The sequence below is a fragment of the Spermophilus citellus genome (assembly GCF_964194105.1).
Source record: "Spermophilus citellus genome assembly, chromosome: 1".
In the NCBI taxonomy this organism is placed as follows: Eukaryota; Metazoa; Chordata; class Mammalia; order Rodentia; family Sciuridae; genus Spermophilus; species Spermophilus citellus.
The window spans coordinates 70,582,241-70,605,206 of record NC_138182.1 but is presented as its reverse complement, the minus strand read 5'-3'; the positions used below and the strand labels follow the sequence as shown (position 1 = coordinate 70,605,206).

At 33.7% G+C, this 22,966-nt stretch overlaps 1 protein-coding gene across 12 annotated transcripts in view; it reads left to right on the top strand.

The window, feature by feature from the left end:
• The window catches only part of MYCBP2 (MYC binding protein 2), a 295,622-nt gene that overhangs the window by 183,196 nt on the left and 89,460 nt on the right, over positions 1–22,966 (top strand). For all 12 annotated transcript variants that reach the window (XM_081291229.1, XM_081291222.1, XM_081291231.1 and 9 more), the window contains 5 exons: positions 1,243–1,292; positions 4,918–5,090; positions 6,432–6,576; positions 10,228–10,443; positions 14,726–14,781. In XM_081291229.1, the coding sequence (XP_081147355.1) occupies positions 1,243–1,292; positions 4,918–5,090; positions 6,432–6,576; positions 10,228–10,443; positions 14,726–14,781 (640 nt within the window). The remainder of the gene's footprint in view (positions 1–1,242; positions 1,293–4,917; positions 5,091–6,431; positions 6,577–10,227; positions 10,444–14,725; positions 14,782–22,966) is intronic.

Here is a 22,966-nt window from a genome sequence, read left to right as displayed (position 1 = left end):
TCATATGAAGAAAATGTTTTGCATCCTCTTTAGAGGATAGAGGATGTTTGTTATTTGTTAATAAGTGTTCAATTTTTAAATATATATACTTTTTGACATGGCAATTTTTTTATATACACTTGCACAGATGATCAAAAAGATAAGTTAAAGAAATGACAAATGTAGCAGTGCATGTGATTGTAAAACCTAAATGCAATTAAAAGTCTGTCAATGGAATCTGGTTATATTGTAATCACATATTCATACAGTGGGAGATGTTAAAGTACTTTTATATGGTTGACAAAGAAAGATGTCCAAATTATATTAAGTAAGAAAAGCAAGTTGCAGAAGGTTCCATTTTACACGTGTTATCTTATTTACAAATGTGTGTGTTCATGTATGTGTATATTGACACACACACTTCTGATTTATACATTGTTTATACAAATAATACGTAAGAAACTGTTGACACTTGTCATCATTGGAGGAGATGTGAAGCTCATTAGAAAGATAGAATTATTTATTCCATCCAGGCTCAGCAATGCATGCCTGTAATTCCAGCAGTTTGGGAGGCTGAGTTAGGAGGATCCTGAGTTCAAAGCAAGCTTCAGCAACTTAGCAAGGCCTTAACCAACTCAGTGAGACCCTGTCTCCAACTAACTGCTGGATATGGCTCAGTGTTTAAATACACAGTGTTTCAATCCCCAGTACCAAAAGGAAAAAAAAAAAAGAATTTTTTATTCCACACTTCTGTACAATCTGAATATTTCCCCTTGAACTTTATTTGTAGAATTTCACAATTGAATCTATCAAAAAAATCAATAAAATATGTTCTATATTAAGCAGTAAAGAAGAAAATAGGTAGAGCACATGGTCAGTACTTTATGTTTCTATGTGAACCATCATAGTTCTTCTCTAAGTCAACCAAAATACAAAGGTTCAGATTCAGAATAATCAGTTTCCTCTTTTTAATTAAATTAATTAAATGCACTAAATCAAAAGCCTTTATTTATTATGCATAAATATAGTATATATTTTTTGCATATTATTCAGCAAATCTTTTTTGGTCATTGGTTTGAGAATTGTAGCTTTTATTTTCATTAAAAATATTTTACAATTTAAAATCTAAATCACTGAGATTTACCCAAAACAATAAATCTTTTCCTTATGTAGTAGCAGAATTGTGAACAGGGTGTGATGAATGAAAGACTAGAAGGTTTAAGTATTAATATATCTTAGTAAAACTTTTCATTTGCATAATAGGTAATGAATTAGAAGAAGATCTTGAAATTCTTGAAGAGGCTGCATTACAGGTATTGTCCTGAACACTAGAAGGATAAATTATATTAGTTTCAAAGCAGTATTTTCACAAGATCAGCCTTACTTTTCTTGAACAGTGTTCTTCTTTAAATAATTCTTTCTGTTCCTCAGCAGTTATAAGAGACACATGACTTTTAATTGCTCTCCTTGATGAGAGGAACTCATGTGAGCTCAGACTATATTGTGTGGTGGGTATTGACTCTGGAGTTAGACCAAAATCTTATCAGAGAAAGAAGAGGAAACCAAGCTGGAAGGGAAGGAATCCTTTTCAGAACTATGGACATTTAAATTCCATTTTGAAAGTTCCCTTTACCAGCTAGACAAAGGGGAAGGGCCTCTCATAAAGGAAACTAGTTTAAGGTGTTATATAAGGGCTGTATTTGAAATACTTATAGAGAGTGGCAAAATTTGAGGAAGATATATTTGGTGAGTTTAGACTGTGAGAGACATATATGTCATATTAAATGGCAGAACCAGCCAGGCACAGTGGCACACACCTGTAATCCCAGCAGCTCAGGGGGCTGAGGCAAGAGGATCGCAAGTTCATAGCCAGCCTCAGCAAAAGCGAGACTAAGCAACTCAGTGAGACCCTGTCTCTAAATAAAATACAAAAGGATGGGGACGTGTCTCAGTGGTCGAGTGCCCCTGAGTTTAATCCCTAGTTCCAAAAAGAAAATTAAAAAAGAAAGTAAAACCAGTTGGCTTTAGACATTTGGGAGCCCTTAATTTGTTACCATTATTGGTTTGTTTGTTTGTTTATTTATGTAGTCATTAGTTATGTAGACCATGTGACAGTGTAATGGAAATGTATCAGTACTATATTTCAATTGAAATGCTCTTTTTTGTCTTTTTTGTCAAACTATAATATCTTCTTACTTATAATTTCTAAGAAATTTAAATTGCTCTATGAATTCATCAGTATGAATTTATCTGGGTAGCAGTCATTATTATTTGGATAAAAACATCAGAATGTGCAGGAAGCAATTTTTCAAATTATAATATCTACTGAACCCAGGCCAGAAATGCTGATGGTACTAATTGAGCATTAATGTATGCTACATACCAAGACTATTAATGATGAGTGATTTTTGTGGATTGAAATGGCAAAGGTAGAAGATAGATGGTGACTCAGACATTCAATTGAATTGATGGCATCCAACCCAGATTTCATGGGTTTATAAGGTCCTCTGGGGGAAAAAAAAAAAAAAAAGTTAAATCTCTGTATCTTAAATTTTTTTTTTTCCAGAGCTAGGGTGGAATATTTCCCCTTGAACTTAATTTTGTTTATTAGGTAAAAATACTCTAAAAATACACTATTTAGATGGGTGTGGTGGCACATGCCTGTAATCCCAGAGGCTCAGTAGGCTGAAGCAGGAGAATTGCAAATTCAAAGCCTGTATTAGCAATTTAGTAAGGCCCTAGGCAACCTGTTGCAAAATAAAGGGCTCAGTGGTTAAGTGCCCCTGGATTCAATCTCTAGAACCAAAAAACAAAAACAATATTTTTATTAACAGAAATATCAATTAAAGGGCATTTTAATAGCCTAAAATAAAAAGGCTATATTCTTCAAATAAAGGACTCACTCTATCGTATCCTTATTCTTACTAATTTTGCCAGCTCCAGAGAATAATGAGCACACATTTATGCTCATTATTCATGTTTACATTCTGTTCTAGGTGTGTGTAATTAGTGGTAGTAACAGCACTTTTCTCGTTTACAGTATCTTTAGTATTATTTCTCCATTTTTACAGTTAGACTTTCAAATCAGTATTATTTTTTATGTGTTACAATAAAGTGAATTTCAGAGAAATTATGTGACTTATCTAAGAAGTGAGTTAGTTGAGAAATAAAGGTTAGTACATAGGTCTTCCAATTCCTAGAGCTGGTATTTTCCATTTTACTTATTTCCGGAGATAAACTGAACAAAGCAGCAATACTAAAACCAAACATTTATTTCTTATTAACTTTATTAAGCACTATCCTAAAAATTCTTCATATTTTTATCTTATTTATTCTGTAGGAAATTCCTGCAAATTAGAGATTCTTATCTCTGTTAACATATTTTAAAAAGAAAAACTGAAGGGCAAAGAACTTGAATAACTTGCCTAGGGTCGCACAACTTGTAAAACACGTGAATTGGAATTCAACTTATTGCAGTTTGGCAAAAAAGTTCCTAACTTTGACTATTAAGCACTGATGATAGGGAGACATCATATTCTCAGTAATTTTAAGAAGCCTCTGGATATTAGCAAACCACCAGTTTGTCCTTGTTTGAAAAAACAAAAAAGTTAAATCTTTGAATCTTAAGATATAAAAATAATAAACATATTAATAAACATATCAAGCAACATTTAAGTTTAGGTGGGCCATCAAGGAGCTCATACATTATGATTTTAGAAATTATTATCATATGTAAAATGTCCTTTAAGTTGGATATAAAGAAATCTTTATTGTGTTACTATTTAAGAACAAAAATGTTCCCACCTTTTTGATGTATAGTTGTGGTGATCTAACATGCATTAAATACCTTCCATTTGTGAAACAATATAGTATGTGTTTTATATGTGTCTGTAATTTAAATTGTGTAAGACCCTTGTAAGGGGGGCAATTATTTGATCATCAATTTAAACATTTTGCAGATTCAGGGATGATAATTCATTAGACAATTTGTCGACAGCACAGAATTATTTGTCCAATGTCAGGATTTGACTCTGAAGATAACATTTTTTTGAAATTACATAAATTATAAAATGTAGGTTGCTGTGGGATAGTTCAATAAATTTAGAAGTGTAACCCTTTTCTACGAAAAATATTTTTGAAATTTATTATTTAAAAATTTTTAAAAGCAGAGGTCATAGTTCAGTGATAGAGCACTTGCCTAGCTGCCCTACCCATTCCCCGCCACAAAAAGTAGGGTTAAGCATTTTTATAGTTTTGGTAGTTAAAGGAGGTCTTTCCCTACGTTTGATTTGTCAGATAAGTGAAAACTAAAATTTTACTTTTATCAGCCTATTTTTTCTTAACTTAGACTAATGAAGCTTGTATGCAGCCACAGTTAGGCTTCCACTCACTTTTTGCAATAATTTGATCATCAATTTAAACATTTTGCAGATTCAGGGGTGATGATTCATTAGATGATTTGTTGACACCACACAATTACTTGTCCAAAGTCAGGATTTGACTCTGAAGATAACATTTTTTTGAAATTACATAAATTATGGAATGTAGGTCGCTGAAGTCATGACCATGATACCCACCTACCCAAAAGAACAGATATGATTTACTGATAATTTCTGTCAATAAGGAAGACTTCAAGAAAGGGAGACTTAGAAAGAACTCTGGCTCTAACAGATGAGGATGTGAGGAGTAGAGGGCTGGCATAGGAAGAGATGCATCACTTCTGATAAGATGCTTATTTGTGAGGAGGGGAAAGAGACAGGAAGTATTATCCCTTATTTTTCCCTCCTAGAAGTTTCTACAGTGTGGGCTAAAGGAAGGAATATTGCAGCATGGGGAAAATGATTTTTCTGAGAAGGCCTAACTAAAATGTGTACAATTTGGAAAACTTTATGTAAATTTTTGTATTTCAGAGTACAAATAATCTTTTTTACCCAACAGGTGTGCAAAACTCATTCTGGTATACTTGGCAAGGGATTAGCTCTTTCTCATTCACCAACTATATTAGAGGCTCTTGAAGGAAACTTACCACTTCAAATCCAAAGCAATGAGCAGTCTTTCCTGGATGATTTTATTGCTTGTGTCCCAGGATCAAGTGGTGGAAGGCTTGCAAGGTATTGTGCTTTATATAATATACAGTTACTTTCTTTTAGGGCATCATTGCTGAAGAAATGAAAGGAGAGTCATTAGGATATTAAAATGCTGACTAAAATATTCTGGTTTATGTGTTTTGCAGTTGCTGAAATATAAAATGGTGATTAATATTTAAAACTACATGATATTTATTAATGATTATTGTTTTGCCATTTGCTTTCTTTTTTATGATAAAAAATGCTGGCCTGTGTTATTTTACTAATAAAAATATAGCTGGATGATATAGCTCAATTGGAAGTGATTGCCTAGCAAGAATAAGGTTTTATTTTTAAAATTGCAGAGATTACTCTACTTTTTAAAATCCAAATAGTGACTGACAATTTTTTCAGTCAGCCTCACTGCAATCTTTATAAATATTTTTAGGTGATGCTTAATTGAATTACTCATTACTCATCTCACAGGACAATTGGAACATGTAAATCACAAAATGAGTCCGGGGGGTATGTTACAAACCAAAGAAAATGGCAAATTTTACATGGAAGGGAAAGTAATAAAGAATATAGTAAGAAATTGTGTGAAGAAAGGGTGGACAGTCTACCTTTGAACCCTGCTGCCCTAAAACCAGAATTCTTTTTCTGTCCAGCTATCATAGAACAATTGTTCTTTGCCAGGCTTTTAGACAGGTGAAATCAGAAGAGATTTCCTGCAGTAAGAATAAGTGTCCTTAGGACTTCAAACTGTATATAAATTCAGTTCATTTTTGGGGGGTATTTAAATTAGCCATATTTAAAATTTCAGATTTTCTGCTGGGCTTGGTGGTGCACACTTGTAATCTCAGCAACTTAGCAAAGCCCTAAGTAACTTAGTGAAACCCAGACTAAATAAAATACCAAAAAAAGCATGGTTGTGTGGCTGGGGATGTGTGGCTGGGGATGTGGCTCAGTGTTAAGCACTCCTAGGTTCACTCCCCAGTACCAAAAGAAAAAAAATTCAGATTTTCTGATTTTTAAGACTTTTATCAAATTGTACATTAACATCAGAAATTTCATATGCTTTGGCATTTTTAAAATGAATATAAATAGTATTTATTTTATATTGGTATATTATAATTATACATAATAGTGGAATTCATTACGCCCATAAGCATTTACCAATTTGATCTCATTTCTCAGTTGGTATTTTTTAAATGAATTTATCATTAACAGTTGCCAAAGAAGCCACTTGTGATTATCATTGAATCAGAAAGAGATATTATTTAGTATTTTGTTCAGTGAAAGTTTAATTTATTTGGCTTAATTTCATTTTAATCATTGAAGGTGCTGATGAATGTTTGCTTTTTTGTTTATTATCATTATTTTAAGATGGCTTCAACCAGATTCCTATGCTGATCCTCAAAAGACATCACTGATACTGAATAAAGATGATATTCGTTGTGGTTGGCCTACTACAATAACTGTTCAAACGAAAGACCAGTATGGAGATGTGGTACATGTTCCCAATATGAAGGTAATTCTGTCTGAATTAAATTACAAGACTTTTGTACATTGACTACTGTAACTGGTAAAATATTAGGAATGGCAGGAACACAGAGTCTAGTTTTTCTGTCCTTTGTATATATAATGTAGGACACAGAACATTTAAATAATTTGGTTATAGTAATTCTAAATTATATGCTAGAAGATGTGGTGAGTCAAAGGAAGGATTCGAAAGTCTATGTATAAAGAGTGCTAGGCACATAGGGGGAAGGCCCATGGTAATAGTGATTGAATTTTTAATGAATGAAATCACGTTTTTTTACATTTTTATTGATTTTTTAAAAATAAATGACAGCAGAATGTATTACAATTCTTATTACACATATAGAACACATTTTGTTATATCTCTGGTTGTATATAAAGTATGTTCACACCAATTCATGTCTTCATACATGTACTTTGGATAATGATGTCCATCACATTCAACCATCATTACTAACCCCCTGCCCCTTCCCTTCCCCTCCCACCCCTCTGCCCTATCTGAAGTTCATCTATTCCTCCCATGCTCCCTTTCCCTACCCCTCTATGAGTCAGTCTTATATCAGAGAAAACATTCCGCTTTTTGGGGGATTGGCTAACTTCACTTAACATTATCTTCTGTAACTCCATCCATTTTTCTGCAAATGCCATGATTTTATTCTCTTTTATTGCTGAGTAATATTCCATTATGTACATATGCCACATTTTTTTAATCTATTCATCTACTGAAGGGCATCAAGGTAAAAGAATACATTTTTAAGTTATGTTTGTTTGTTTGTTTGTTTATATATCTTTGGTTCTGGGGATTGGACCCAGGGGGCTTAACCACAGAGCCATATTTTCTACTTTTTATATTGAGATAGAGTCTCGATAAATTGCTAAGGCTGGCTTTGAATCCACAATCCTCCTGCCTCAGCTTCCTAAACTGCTAGGATTATAGGCATGTCCAGTACCTGGCAGTTTTGTTTATAATTTTAAAATACTAAAGTACATTTTGCATTTGGTATTATTGTTACCACATTTTAGAATAATGATATTAAATAAATTCGAAATCTATGAATTTAGGTCATAAAAAAATAAGGAATAGAAATAATCAATTACTGTATTAATGAAGAAAGAGTTCTTTGGACACCACTTTTCTGAGACATTAATAAGGATATTTAGGGCTGGGGTTGTGGCTCAGTGGTAGAGCACTTGCCTGGTATGCATGAGGCACTGGGTTCAATTCTCAGCACCACATATAAATAAACAAATAAAACAAAGGTCCATTAACAATGGAAAAAGAAATTAAAGGGTTAAAAAAGGATATTTATATTATATTGTAATATAATCTTGAATTGTGATACCTCATCTAAACATTTTATCATCTTTCTGAATAATTGATACTGAAAGAAATTTTAGGCAGATCCCAATCTTGTTTTGCTCCAGAGTTTGAATTGGAGGGATTGGTTTTTTGAAGCTTAGAGGTAATTAAGCCACAAAACTATTTTTGCTCATAGGATACCTAATTTTACTTCAGTATTTACTTACAGTAGAATTGTTTCACCTACTTCTTACATTATTTCATGTAGAGCATTTTCTTCCCATCTTTGGGTTCTTTTTTTAATCATTAATCATTCTTTTCTGTCCTGTTTTTCTCTCCTTTCCTCTCTTTATGTCTCCTCCCTCTCTTCCCCTTCTTCCTTTCTCCTATCTATGTGCTTTTTCTACAAAGTCTCCTACTCCATCTTTATACCTCTTATTCAATGTGTTAAAAATTGATATCATCGGCTGGGGATGTGGCTCAAGCGGTAGCGTGCTCGCCTCGCATGCGTGCGGCCCGGGTTCGATCCTCAGCACCACATACCAACAAAGATGTTGTGTCCGCCGAGAACTAAAAAAAAATAAATATTAAAAATTCTCTCTCTCTCTCTCTCTCTCTCTCTCTCTCTCTCTCTAAAAAAAAAAAATTGATATCATATTGATCTCCAAGTTAGAAACTGTACCTAGAATACTCCTTTAAAAAGGAAAAAAGTGGGTTTTTAAAATTTTATAATTTTTAATTTTATTAATATCACATTGTAACAGCTAGAAGCAAAATTAGTATATTTTTATTTTTAGCACAGGGTCTAATTAGCATTTTAAACCTCCTCAAAATTATTAAAATATTTATGTAGTGTTTTGTTGCTAATTATTTGAAACTAAGAGTTGATTTGCAGGTAATATTCATCAAATTCTATAATGCTTGGGAGATTTTTTGGTCTAGTGCTAGGGGTTAAACCCAGTGCTTTGGTATGCTAGATAAGTCCTCTACTACTGAGCTACACCCTGAAGCTCCAAAATGCTTTTTAAAGCAATGAATATTATATTTCTTTACTTACAAAATGATCATTCCAAGAAAGTCTTGTTTAGTAATGGGACCAGTCACATAGGAAATAAGAGAATAACAAGTTTATAAAAGAAAGCAGAATATTAACATTCTGTAATATCTCAGCATTAACATTAACATTTACTCAGAAAATGGTTGTTTAGCTAATGATTCAGCCAAAATGATATGTATCAAAATATAGTATGTTTTATTTATAATCAAATGTCTTAGAATTTGAAAGTGTTTGCTTTTTTTTAAATTACATTTAAAGATTTTAATCATGACAAATGTGTGTGAGCTGAAGAATTTTACCTTGTAGACTTAAAATGTTGGTTTATTTTTTCAAAATACGAATGGGTTTTTTAATATTCCCAGGTCATTATGTCAAATCAAATACCGATTTCTCAACTCCAGCTGAAGATTGTGTTTCTTCAATAGATCGTGTGTGTCAGCTACACTTAACTTTATGTATACATAAAAAGCCTCAAATTACAGATTCCATGGGATGACATTATTAATAAGGATAGTAAATATTAAAGATATTCTACAATTCCAAGATGTCCCTCAGTTACTTAACTAATACTGTCACATTAATTTACACTACCTTTTCTATTTCTACAAAGATCCTGCTGTTTGATTACCTATTCAGAAGTATTGTCAATAGGAACAGCAAAAACTTTTTAGTGAAGCTCAGAATGATGATGCCTGATGAGGAACTAAAGCAGAATTCAGATTGTAAATCTGTAGTTAGTTACCTAGGGTTCAAAATGCCCCCCCCCCCATGCAGTAACAGACAAAAACAGAATAAAACAGTATAATTTTTGATGCTGTGGAATGAATCAGGACCTTATGCTTGCTACATATACACTCTTATCACTGAGCTACACTCTACACTCCCAGTCCTCCTAAAGTATTTCTGAAAAATGTTTTGTTATAAGCCAGTTTGTATTTTCAGTATTTTAACATGTTAAAATATATGCTTGCAGGTGTGCTGGGGTTGTGGCTTGGAGGTAGAGTGCTTGCCTAGCATGTGTGAGGCACTGGGTTCTATCTTCAGCACCACATAAAAAAGTAAAATAAAGATATTGTGTCCACCTATAACTAAAAAATTATTAAGCTTTTAATAATTATTATTAATAATTAATAATTATTAAACTTCTGAAGAGAATGCCAAGGTAAATCAATGCTAATATAGAATTTATATAATTATGAGTCCATGATTGTAAATTGCCTCTTTTGATGTGTCAAGGACAATTACATAATAATAGTATTTGTGTTTTATAATATCATGATTAGGTGGAAGTGAAAGCCGTCCCTGTTTCTCAGAAAAAAACATCTTTACAGCAAGAGCAAGTAAAGAAATCTCAAAGGATTCCTGGCAGTCCTGCAGTAACAGCAGCATCTGCTAATGCCGACATGACTTTTGGTGGGCTGGCATCACCGAAATTGGATGTCTCATATGAACCAATGATAGTTAAGGAGGCTCGATATATTGCAATAACAATGATGAAGGTAACTTATTTAAAAGAGAACTTTTTTTCACCATTTAACAAAAAATTCAGTCATTCAAATACAGACACAAAATTATATGTCTAAAGGTCTATTACTAGATGTTAAACTCCCAGAATATTTTTTAAAATGATGCTATCTTCTTCTACGGGGGATTTTCGTTGCTTTCAGGCAGATATGTAGAGGGGAATCACTAGTTTTAGAACAAGTTAATCCCATCAGAGATTGATTTTATTCCCTGCAAAAGTACTTGTGTATTTTTAATCCATATACTACTACTATTAGAACATAGTTCTTAAGGGTTTTATGTTTTTCCTATGCCCCCTTCACTTTTTAGTTCCTCTCAAATGTCCAATGCATTTCTTTATGTTTCCTACTTCTTTTGGCATTTTAGTTCTCTGATTCCTTTATGTAGATTTAAAAAAATATTTTGTCTAGCTATTTTTATCTTATCTTGAGTGGTAATATTAGTCTAAATTATCAAGATGGTCATTATATGAAATTGAAGTTATTAATAAACAGTGATGAGCCATTGAAGGCTATCTATATCTAGTAAAATAATGGTCTGATTAAATTGGTGTTTTATACAGATTGTGGTGGAGTAGGGACAGTACAATTGGGCAGATAGATGATTATGAAGCATGGTTTGATTTAAACCTCTAGGAGACTATTGAAATGTGCTGAACTCTTGGACAAATGAGTTGTCACTCAGAATAGGAAAAAAATGAAGATATTTCAAGAGATAAAAATGGTATCTAACACTCAGGTTGTAGGGTTGGTCTTAAAGAGGAAGCATAATAGTGCCTCGTTCTTTCTACCAAGAGAGCGTAGACAATAATTAATACAGATGTTGGTAAATTTGTAGATTGTACACCTAATAAACTACTTAAGATAATAATTTTGTTTTAGATTAAAGATGGGAGTTAGGAATCTTAGGGTCAAGATTTTGAATCAAAACAAAAAAATAACAAAACAGTTATTGTAGAGAACAAAATATGAAATTGACCAGAAAAGACTTGTCATACATCCTTGAATTAGTTGAAATTGAATACCATACAGTGTAGTGTGATAAGAATGTGGATAATGTGAGCATTTAGATTGATTCAGCATGGATATTTTGCCAAATAGTTTAAGAAGAGTACTAAACAGGAGTTGCGTATGTGGTTGTTAAAGAGAGGATAGTATAACCTATGTAGTTTTGGAAGGGGAAATGGGAGAAGATTCAGACAAAGAGAAAGTTGAGTAAGAGGGACTGGAAGTCTAAAAGTAGATATAATGCTAGAAATTGAGGTAGGAAACTGAGCAGGCTGTATTCTTTTGATTTCAGAGATAGAACAATTTTGTAAAATATTATGGGTCTGTGACTTTTGTTGTAGGTGTTTGAAATAAACTTGAAGTTGGTTATTAAGGATGAAGAAATTCAGGATCAAAAAGCTGGAATTTTGGGCTGGGGTTGTGGCTCAGTGATAGAGTAGATGCCTCGCATGTGTGAGGGACTGGGTTCGATTTTCAGCACCACATACAAATAAATGAATAAAAAAAAGTCTGTCAACAATTAAAAAATATTTTTTAAAAAGCTGGAATTTTAAATGTGATAGACATCATTATCCAAAGTACATGTAAGAAGACACGAATTGGTGTCAGCATACTTTATATACAGCCAGAGATAAGAAAAATTGTACTGTATACGTGTAATAAGAATTGTAATGCAGTCCGCTGTCATTTATTTTTAAAAAATCAATTTTAAAAAAAGCTGGCATTTTAGATGAACTGCCCACTGGCTATTGAAGAATTCAAAACTAAACATTCATTTCAGCTTGTATCTAAGGAACTGACTTTCTGGGTTTTTTTGTTTTTTGATTTTTTTTTTAACCTCTCTCCCCCTAATCATTCTTCTTAGTTTCCTATTAACATGCCTCCAATTGTATAATTTTTTTTTTTAAATTCAGAACTGAGAGCAGGATTTCAGAATGTTCTGAATGGCACCTGGTTAGAGCAGTTAGAGAATGCCATTCCTGGACTATCTCTTTGGGACGTTCAGTCATGTTTCAGGAAAGTAGACATCATGTGCCCATTTAATAGTGAGTGAAATATTCTGGAAGGTGGAAAATGAGATATAATTTCTTTTCTCATGAATACATTTAATAATATATATTTACAGGAAAAGGAAAGTGATGGAGTAGAAAACACTACTGGGAGTCTAGAATCCTGGGTTTTCTAACTGTTGACTCCTGTCGAAATTTGTAAAGACTCAAAGTGCATTTTTCTGGTCTAGGAATATACTCAATGATACAATGTTTTCCTGAAATATGTGAAGTCCTGGGTTCAATCCCCGGGACCACAGAAAATAAAGCAGAGGATGTTTAGGTACAATGTTTGCATAGACAAAGGAAGTGAAATAATTTCTAAATTACTTTCATGAGGACAAAAAGATAAGGAGAAGGAAGGGGGGTTTTAAAATGGATATGCTCTCCTTTATAAGTATAATAGTTAGAAGCAGATGTGGAATTGGAAATCTTGACCTGAACTTTAAAAGATAATGATTAATTTGGTAATGTTGCAGATATACAAAAGCATAAGGAATAATGTGCCATTTTTGTCTACACATTTCACCATAATTGTTTCAATATTTTTGCTATTTTTATTAAGTAACAGATTTTTACAGGCACAGTTGAAGCCATTTATAAAACCTCAATCAATTCCCACCCCATCTTTAGAGGTAACCATTATCCTGAATGTCATGGTGTTCATTCCCTTACATTTGTATGTTTTTATTCTGTGACTGAATACATATTTATCCATGAGCAATATATTTAGGTGTTCTGTATGCATCCCAAAAGTTTATAAAATGATATGAAATTTTACATATCCTTTTGCCAGATTTTTACTCATCATTAATTTTGAGTTTTAGTAAGATAGTTGAAGTTTATTCATCTTAACTAAATATTTCATTAATTTCTCTTCCAAAATTTGTTCATTTTCCCATTGATGTACATTTAATTTAAGCTGTTTGAAATAAACATCCTTGCACTTGTCTCCTTTTGCACTGGGTTTTTGTTTGTTTGTTAATTTTTTTTAATAGACTATATCTTACTATGTTGCCCAAACTCCCACCTAACCCTCCAGTGTAGGTGGGACTATAGGCATTTACTATCATTTGATTATTATTAACACAATTTGATGACTGTGATATGATTATTTTGTTGTTTAGTTAAATAACTTTCAATATTTATCGTCCTTTCAGATTTCTTATTTGGGAAATTGTCTTTACTCACTTTTTTTGTTGTTTGTAAAATAATTTATTAAATTTTTACATTAATGTTTAAAACATATTGCATATGTACCACTGTACCAGTCTCTTTAATATACATAATCTTTTTTTTTTCCTTTTCTTTTGATACTGGGGATTGAACCCAGAGTACTTTCCCACTGGGCTATTCCCCCATTCTTTTTAATTTTAAAATTTTTAATTTTATTTATTAATTTTTTAATTTAGATATGACAGTGGAATGTATTACAATTCTTATTACACATATAGAGCACAATTTTTCAAATCTCTGGTTGTATACAAAGTATATTCACACCAATTCGTGTCTTCATACATGTACTCTGGATAATGATGTCCATCACATTCCACCATCATTTCTAACCCCCGCCCCCTCCTTTCCCCTCCCACTCCTCTTTTAGAGTTTGTCTATTCCTCCTATGCTCCCCCTCCATATCCCACTATGAATCAGCCTCCTTATATCAGAGAAAACATTTGGCATTTGGTTTGGGGTTGACTAACTTCACTTAGCATTATCTTCTCTAACTCCATCTCTCTACTTGGAAATGCTATGATTTTATTCTCTTTTATTGCTGAGTAATATTTCATTGTGTATATATACCACATTTTTACTCACTTTTATTTTGTGTAGTTTCTCTCTTTTATTGATTTGACCTTTATTATGGATGCATATCTCATTTGGGTTATATATATTACAAATCCACTCTCCTTTTGATGAAGCCTTTTCTCTAGAGCATATTTTTAATACAAATCTACATTTTAATATACTGAAAAGATATTCTTTTTAAAATATTTAGTTCAAGTTTTTTCATTTGAGTCTTTAACACAACAGGAAAATATTTTTGTAAATGATGTAATGTAAGGTCATTGAATTTTTTTTCTTTTCTCCTTGTATGGATAACCAGTTTTCTCAATACCATTTATTAATTGTTTTATCATTTCACTGATTGAGAATGTTTTTAATGATTTTATGACTACTACTGGTTTGTTTCCCAAAAGGTTTATGAAAATTACTCATTTGAGGAGCTGCGTTTTGCATCACCAACTCCTAAGAGGTAAGGATCATTTTCTGAAAGAATAGCTGAAATGTCAGTTGTCATCTGCTTACACCTAAAATAATTCTACATTTCAACTTTTAACTTTCATAAATAAATAATTACCACCATATAATAAGGTGTAGATTTACTAGCAGAGTGTACATTCAACTGGAATACTGTCAGTATTTTACAAAACTACTAGAGAAACAATAAATACTCATTAAAATAAGTATTAATTGGCTTGTCTGGGGTTGATTGGGTTTTGTTTGATTTTTTGCTGTTTTTTAATTATTCCTTTTCTTCTTCCAGTGAGTTATGAAGAGATTTCACATTTGGTTATGATATCTTAAGTTTTCAGCCCCTGATTAATTCTGTTAACTTCATATTTAAGCAGATCCATGGTACTTCAGAGAGTTCATTTACATAAAATTTAGGCAAAGCTCTGAAGTAAATCTGAGAAAGTATACTTACTTATAGGCTTCATTGTATAGCATATCACATGACTTTACTAGAAACCAACAGATTACTTTGACTTTGTTTTGGTATATATGCAAAGTACAATTGTAATATACAATATAGAAAGTTTTCTTTTTTCCTAAAAAGCAGAGTGCTGTACATTGTATCTTTGGGTACATGAAAGTAGCATTTTGTTCCTGACTTTAGTTAATAAAATGTCTGCTGGAGTAGAAGCATATGTATATAGGTGACTTTTTGACCAGTGTGATTCTGCAATCTGTACAATTAGAAAAATGAGAAATTATACCCCAATGATACAAATGTATGAATTGCCAATGTCATGTGTAGATAATAAAAAAAATTGTAAAATAAATATGAACAGTATTAATTTATAGCATGTTAAATAAGATCAAGCCGACCATTTCCCTACTAAACAGGTTTTTGTATACATTGGGCATCTTAAACCTAATTGAAATAGTCTCATCTAAGAAATTTAATGTATTCATTTTAAAAACTGTTGAGCTTCTGCTATTGGAAAGGCTTTGAATACCTTTATGAACGTGACATTTGTGGTTGTGATTCTCATGGCATTTACATTCCTAAGGAGAAACAAACTATAAATAAATCATAAAGATAAATAAGGTTATTTAATGATGTTGGAGATGAAGCAAATTGTCAAAGTATTATTACATGACAGTAGAGGGCTACTTGAGGAGTTGTATTTGACTAGAGAGTTTGTGTTAGCTTTGGTTTGCTATGATCAAGATACCTATCAAGAACAACTTAGAGACAAAGTTTATTTTGGTTCATGAACTTAGAGGTTTACTCTATGGTCGGCTGACTCCATTGCTTTGGGCCTGAGATGAGGCAGAACATCATGGTTGAAGGGTGTGGCAGAGGAAAGTTGTTCAGCTCAGAGCAACGAGAAAGCAGAGAGAGAGAGAGAGAGTGGGAAGATCCAGGGTCAAAATATAATCCCCAAAGGCATGTCCCCAGTAACCTACTTCCTCTAGCCACACCCTACCTGCCTACAGTTATCACACAATATTTCATTCCAATTATTAATCAACCAAATGGATTAATCCGCTGATTAAGTTATGGCTCTCATAAACGAACAGAATTCAGTGTTGGTGGTTGACCAAGTAAAGATTTGGGGAAGGTAGTTCTCAACAAAAAAAAAGCCTTAGTGGATGGATCTTGATTCCTTTGAGGAACAGACAGAAAAGAGGCTAGAGAAAAGTGAGCAAGAGGGAGGAATAATAAAGGTGAGTTTGGAGCACTGTTTACATATGGAGTAGTAATCTATGTTAAATAATTTAAATTTTCTTCTAATCAAATTTATTTAGAGAGTTTTAAACAGGAAAGTCACACCATCTGATTTGTAGTTTTATAAAGATCATTCTGGCTGTTCTCTGAAGATGAATTATAGGGGTACAAGAGTGGGAACAGAGAGATAAGTTAGATACTATTAAGTATCATGGAACAGTTGTAAAAAGACTAAAGATGGAATTTGGATACACCTAGGAGGTACAGCTAATAGACTGTGCTTATAGAGTGGAACAGAAAACAAAAGAGAGAAGAATCAAAAATGATCATAGATTTTCTTTGATTTCACCAGAAGTTTTATGATTAGCCAATTTGGTCCACAAACCAAATCTGGCCTGTTGCCTGCTTTCCTAAATAAAATGTTATTAGAGCACAATCTTGCTCATTAGTTTATATATTGTCTATGGCAACTTTTGTACTACAATTGTGTAGTTAAACAGTTGTAACAGACTTTTTTGGCACAGTAGGCTAAAATATTGCTACAGCCTATGGTATAGTATAATGTTTTTTATGAAAATCAAAAAGTCTAAGGAAAAAACAGGCATTCGTTTCTCCTACTTTGTTTTGTAAGGTGTATATGGATGAGAAATGAGTTTTTCTTTAGATATGTTAAAATCGAGACACCAAGATATCCCTAGTTATCTAAGTGGAGATGGCAGCTTATAACTACTAGAAAGAGTTTGAAACTCATGGAAAAATAAATTTGCGAGTCATCCTTATACATATGTGTGATTCTTAACACTGAGGAATGGATGAATTAGCTACTGAAAAGTTAGTATAGAAAAAAATGAAAACCTAGACCCCAGTCCTGGAGCTTTCTGTAAATTGAATGGTGATTAGAGAGCCAACAACACTAAGAATGGCCATTGAAGCAAAAGAAAAAACTTGGAGAAAGTTAGGGAAGCAAGAAGAAGGAAGTTTTTCAAAAAAGTAAGAGTTGACAACTATCAAATGCTACTGAGAGATTGCCTGGAAAAAATGACCATTACATTCAGAGACATGATGGGCATTTGTGACTTTGATATCAGCAGTTATATTGCAGTGTTGGGATCAAAAAACCTAGTAAGTTGTGAAAGTGGAAATTTTTTTAAAAAATGAAGAAGGTAATTGTGGACATTCTTTAGATAAATTTTGATATAAAGGCGAGAAGACCTAAGAGACCTTACTGAAGACTATAATATTAAGAGGAGGTATTCGATTTGTCAAGGTGGGAGAATCTAGGAACAAACAGTGATTCCAGATTTCCCAACAACTCAGAAAGGATACAGAGAAAGATCAGCAAATCTGAGACATGGATGACAGAATAAATACTCTTAAGATTCAATATTACAAAGATTGAGACCTGGAGAGCCTAGAAGATGGGTTACCAGCATAGAAAATAAGATCAGAGTTCCCTAACCCTGAACCTAGATCATGGAGGGGGAAGGAGGGAGGGACACCAGAAAGAGAAAGAGAGAATGGAAAAACTCTTAAGCCTCACCCCTTATTAACAATATTTGGAAAAAAAATTTTTAAATGTATTAACAGCAAAGGTGTTCTCATACCAGGTCAAGCAGTTTAAATGCAGAAATGACTATTGCATTCATTACATGTCCAAGCAGTTTGGAAATCTGCAGCCTTGTTGTGTAACACACAACTGATCAATCACCCTTTAAATAATCTTGTACGAGCCCAGGCAGGGAAGGGGCCTTCTGCATAGTATCCAACACCCCCATACAGCATCCCTCATGAAAGCTGGCAGGGAGGGAGGGCTTAATGCAGCCTCTGCAAAAGCACTGGTAGTGACCTGGAACCAGGAAGGGAAGGAGTACCCTGCACAGCTTCTGCAAAAGCCCAGGCAAGGAAGGAGCACCCCACTCAGCTTCCTTAGGAATGAGAAAGGAGCACTCCATGCAGCCCTATAAAAGGGCCCAGGCAGGGAAGGAGTGCCTCATGCAACATCCCTGGAACACAGGCAGGAAAGGACCATCTGGAAGAGCCCTGGCAGAGAAAAAGCACTCTGACGCATCCGAGGAACCCTGGGCAGAGAAGTAGAGCCCACTCCATCAACCCCTGGCTGAAAGGGAGAGCTCCAGGCACTTGATTAGTGCCTTTGCAAACCAGAATAGAGACAGATCTGTGGCCTGCAAATTTCAGTGGTGGGAAATAAGAGCTCTCATCCAAGCCAGAATACAGTTTTGGCCCCAAGCCAAAAAAAAAAAAAAAAGGAAACCCTTAAGACTGCTATTGGGGAAATTGCCTGAGTCCTAAGAAATCTAGAGGGCCTCTCCCCCGGATTCTTGACACAGTTTTATGTGAGGCCTGTCCCAGAGGGAAGCAGCCTGGATATCCAGCAACAAAGCTGGTCTGTCCAGATCTTTGCAGCAGCCAGCAGAAATTATATGAGTCTTATAAAACTTAAAGGGAAGGTGTTTGGGCCCAGATCATAACCAGTGGGAGGTTGGTTAAAGCCAAAATTCTCCTGGTACAAGGCAGCAAATAACCATGGCACAAAGTCTGACCTGTGAACACCACAGATGTGTCTCTAGACACTTGTGGAACATTGGTTGGGCACTGCCTCAGCCACAGACAGCAGAGGAAAGCAGCATCCACTATACCCAACCTGGGGCAGTGGAACATAGAACCTAAGTGAACCAGCTAAGTTACCCTACTCAATATTAAGGACCCCAGTGAGCTGCATCCCTAAAGGGGAGTGACTCCATCACAGATCACCCATGGAGAACCCATAACCCTGTGATTGGTGCTTATAGACAGCCACTAGCTCTACACCACCTTGAAAAGAATCCGGTAGAAGAGAGCTGGTACCAAAGAGATCTACAGCAATAATCCAGAGCCCTACATCATTATCTCCAGCACACAATAAGGAAAACAAAACAAACAACAAAAACAACAAACAGACACAATACTGCACCCTTTGAGTAGTCAGTTCCAGGCCCCTGAACTGACAAACCAGTAGTGGCTAGTGAGAGGTTTATAGCAACTAGGAAGGTAGCTCCTGCATCCAAGCACTGCTAGAGGAATTCAAAAAGACTGCTGGACATCCTCAAAACATCCCAAACCCTAATGAAACCCAAACCAAGATTTAATAAGAACTTTCTTTGCCTTGATATGGTTTACTGTAAATAACTGTAATGTCAGCTTTGATTTTAGAAACTATTCTTTTTTTTAAATTGTTTTTTAGTTGTTGAATAACCTTTATTTAATTTGTTTATAGGTGGTGCTAAAAATTGAACCCAGTGCCTCATACATGCTAGGCAAGCTACAATCCCAGACCTAAATTATTCTTTGTTTTGATTGATAGTTGTTACCCTAATAGCCAACATTGCACCTTCAACCCATTTGAATGTATTTCTTCTAATGGTTTAAACACATTAATTGGAATCATTTTTTCTAGCTGTATTTTCTTAGCTCTGGTTTATACTTGCTCTTCTTTCTCTTTGTTCTCATGCTTACACTGTTTACTATTGCCTCAAATCCCTCCCATTAATTTCTGTCTCCTTTTTACCTTGGTCTGTATCATTCTTGCCTGTTCTTTTCATAAGGTTGAATAGTATGTGGCTTGGCTCTTAAGTGATTTCAGTAAATAGCATCAGTAACTGCTGTCAGAGTGGTACTGATACTGCAGTTATCAGAGGCCACACATTGAGTTAAACTACCAATACTTGGTTGTTTACTCAATCCAGGGCTCCTAAGAGGGGAAAATCCCACAAAATAGTTGCTTGCTTCAAATAGGATGGTTATATCCTAATAATGGGTAGACATACAAACAATATGAAAAAGCAAGGGAACAAACTACCCCAGACAGCCCACAACACTGACTCCATAGATACCACAGTCAAGGAGACGTCTCATACAGAATTTAGAAGATTCTTGGTTAAAATGATCAGTTAGCTAAAAGAAGATGTATAGAGTGAAATTAGAAAATACAGGAAATGAAGATCACTTCAATAAAGAGACATAGATCCTGAGAAAGAACCAGACACAAATCCTGGAAATCAGGACTCAATAAACCAAATTAAAAATTCATTGGAAAGCCTCACCAGTCGATTAAACCACTTTGAAGATAGATTTTCAGGCCTTAAAGACAAAGTATATAATCTTTAAAATCAAGTTGACCATAAAGAAAAGATGTTAAGAGACCATGACCAAAATATTTTAAGAAATTTGGGATACCATCAAAAGACCAAATCATTGGAGTAAATGAAAGTTTCCAAAAACAAACTAAAAAGATGCACAACTTTTCAATGAAATAATATTGGAAATTTTTCCAAATATGAGGAATGAGGTGGTAATTCAAATACAAGAGACATACAAAACTCCAAATAGTCAGTATATATATTCTCCAACACAATAATAATGAAAATACCTAATATACAGTATGAGGATAGACTTTTAAAAGCCACAAGGGAAAAACAGCAAGTCACATTTAGAGGAAACCAATTCAGATCTCAACTGACTTCTCAACCCAGACCATAAAAGCCAGGAGGGCTTGGAATAATGTATACCAACCTCTAAAAGAAAATGGATACCAACCAGGATTACTATAGCCAGCAAAATTATGCTTTAGAATTGAGGTTGAAATTAAAAAAAAAAAACTTCCACAATAAATAGAAACTGAAAGTCATAACCACAAAACCTGCACTACAAAACATACTCAACAAAATACTTCATGAAGAAGAAATGAAGAATTATAATGAAAACCAACATTGGAATGCATTGCATTAGAAGAATAGTCAACTGAAGGAGAATCAAATCTGAATCTAACATTTGAAGTAAATTCAATGACAGGAAGTAAGAATCACCTCTGTATAATAATATTGAATGAAAATATTGAATGTACGTCAAAAGACTTAGATTGCATCTCTTTTTCAATCCAATCAGCCAAACATAGGATGTAAGAAACTCACCTTGCAGACATACATTCACAGACTGAAAGTGAAAGGATGGGAAAAGATATACCATGCCAATCGTTTTATCAGACAAGGTAGACTTCAAGACAAACTCAATCAGAAGAGACAAGGTCACTTCATACTGTTAAGGGAATCATCCAACAACAAGAAATAATGATTATAAATGTTTATCCCCAAACAATGTAGCTTCTACGTACATAAATTCTTCTAAATATCAAGAATCAAATAGACAACATTATAGTAATACTGGGTGATTTCAACACACCTCTTTCACTAGTAGAGTGATCATACAGACAAAAACTAAGTAAAGATTCTTCTGAACTAAAAAATACTATTTATCAAATGGACCTAACAGACATCTATATAATATTTCACTATTTAATGACTGAATTCACTTTCTTCTCAGCAACACATGAAACATTTTCTAAATAGACTTTATTTTAGGTCAAAGATCAAATCTTAACAAATACAAAGAAATAGAGATAATTTCTTCCATAATTGAATGAATTTAGAAATCAGCAAGATGAAAACAGAAACCACTTTAATATGTGGAGATTAAATAACACACTTTTGAATAATAAATGGATAGTAAAAGAAATCAGGAAAAATTTTTTTAAATCTTACAAAACAAATGAAAACAGTGTTATTATAATACCAAAATCTCTGGAATAGTACAAAAGCAATTCTAAAAGGAAATTTTATAGCACTTAGTTTATATATTTAAAAAACAGAAAGTTGCAAAATAAATACTCTAACAGTACATCTCAAGACCTTAGAAAAAGAAGAAGAAACTAACACCAAAATCAGCAGAAGATTATGGTGTATATACACACAATAGAATATTACTCAACTATGAAAATGAAATTATGTTATTTGCTAGTAAATGGATGAAACTGGAGACTATAATGCTAAATGAAACAAGTCAGACTCAGAAAGTGAAGGATCAAATGTTTTCTCTGATATGGGGAAGGTAGTCCAAAATTAGGGTGGGACAAGAGAGAGAAAAAAGAAACGGGGGGAGAGTTCCGTCAAAATGACAGAAAGGTTAGGTGAGTAGGAGAAGGGGATTGAGGGGCAGAGAGAAGAGACGGGGTAAGGAAAAAACAGAGGGATGAATATTATATAACTTTTCAGAGGTACTACAGTGAATTTCACCGTGTATATCCACAAGATATTAATTTTTAAAAGAAAATGTAAATAAATAAGTCAGTAGAGGAAAAGAAATGTGGAGGGCCGTACAGAGGTTAAGAATAAGTAATGGGGACTTAATTGGAGCATATTATACTGCCTGCATTTACAATTATGTGAAAATAAATCCTAATCTTACGTATAACTATTATAAAGCAATAAAAAAATTTAAATAGGAAATTCTCAAGTTTTTTGTATGCTAATAGAAATGATCCCATACAGTGGGAAAAATTGAAAATGCATGGGAGAAGGAGCAAGGTAATTGGAGCAAGGAAGTATTGAGGGAAAAAGTTTGGCAGTTCAAGTAAAGGGGCTGGCTTTGG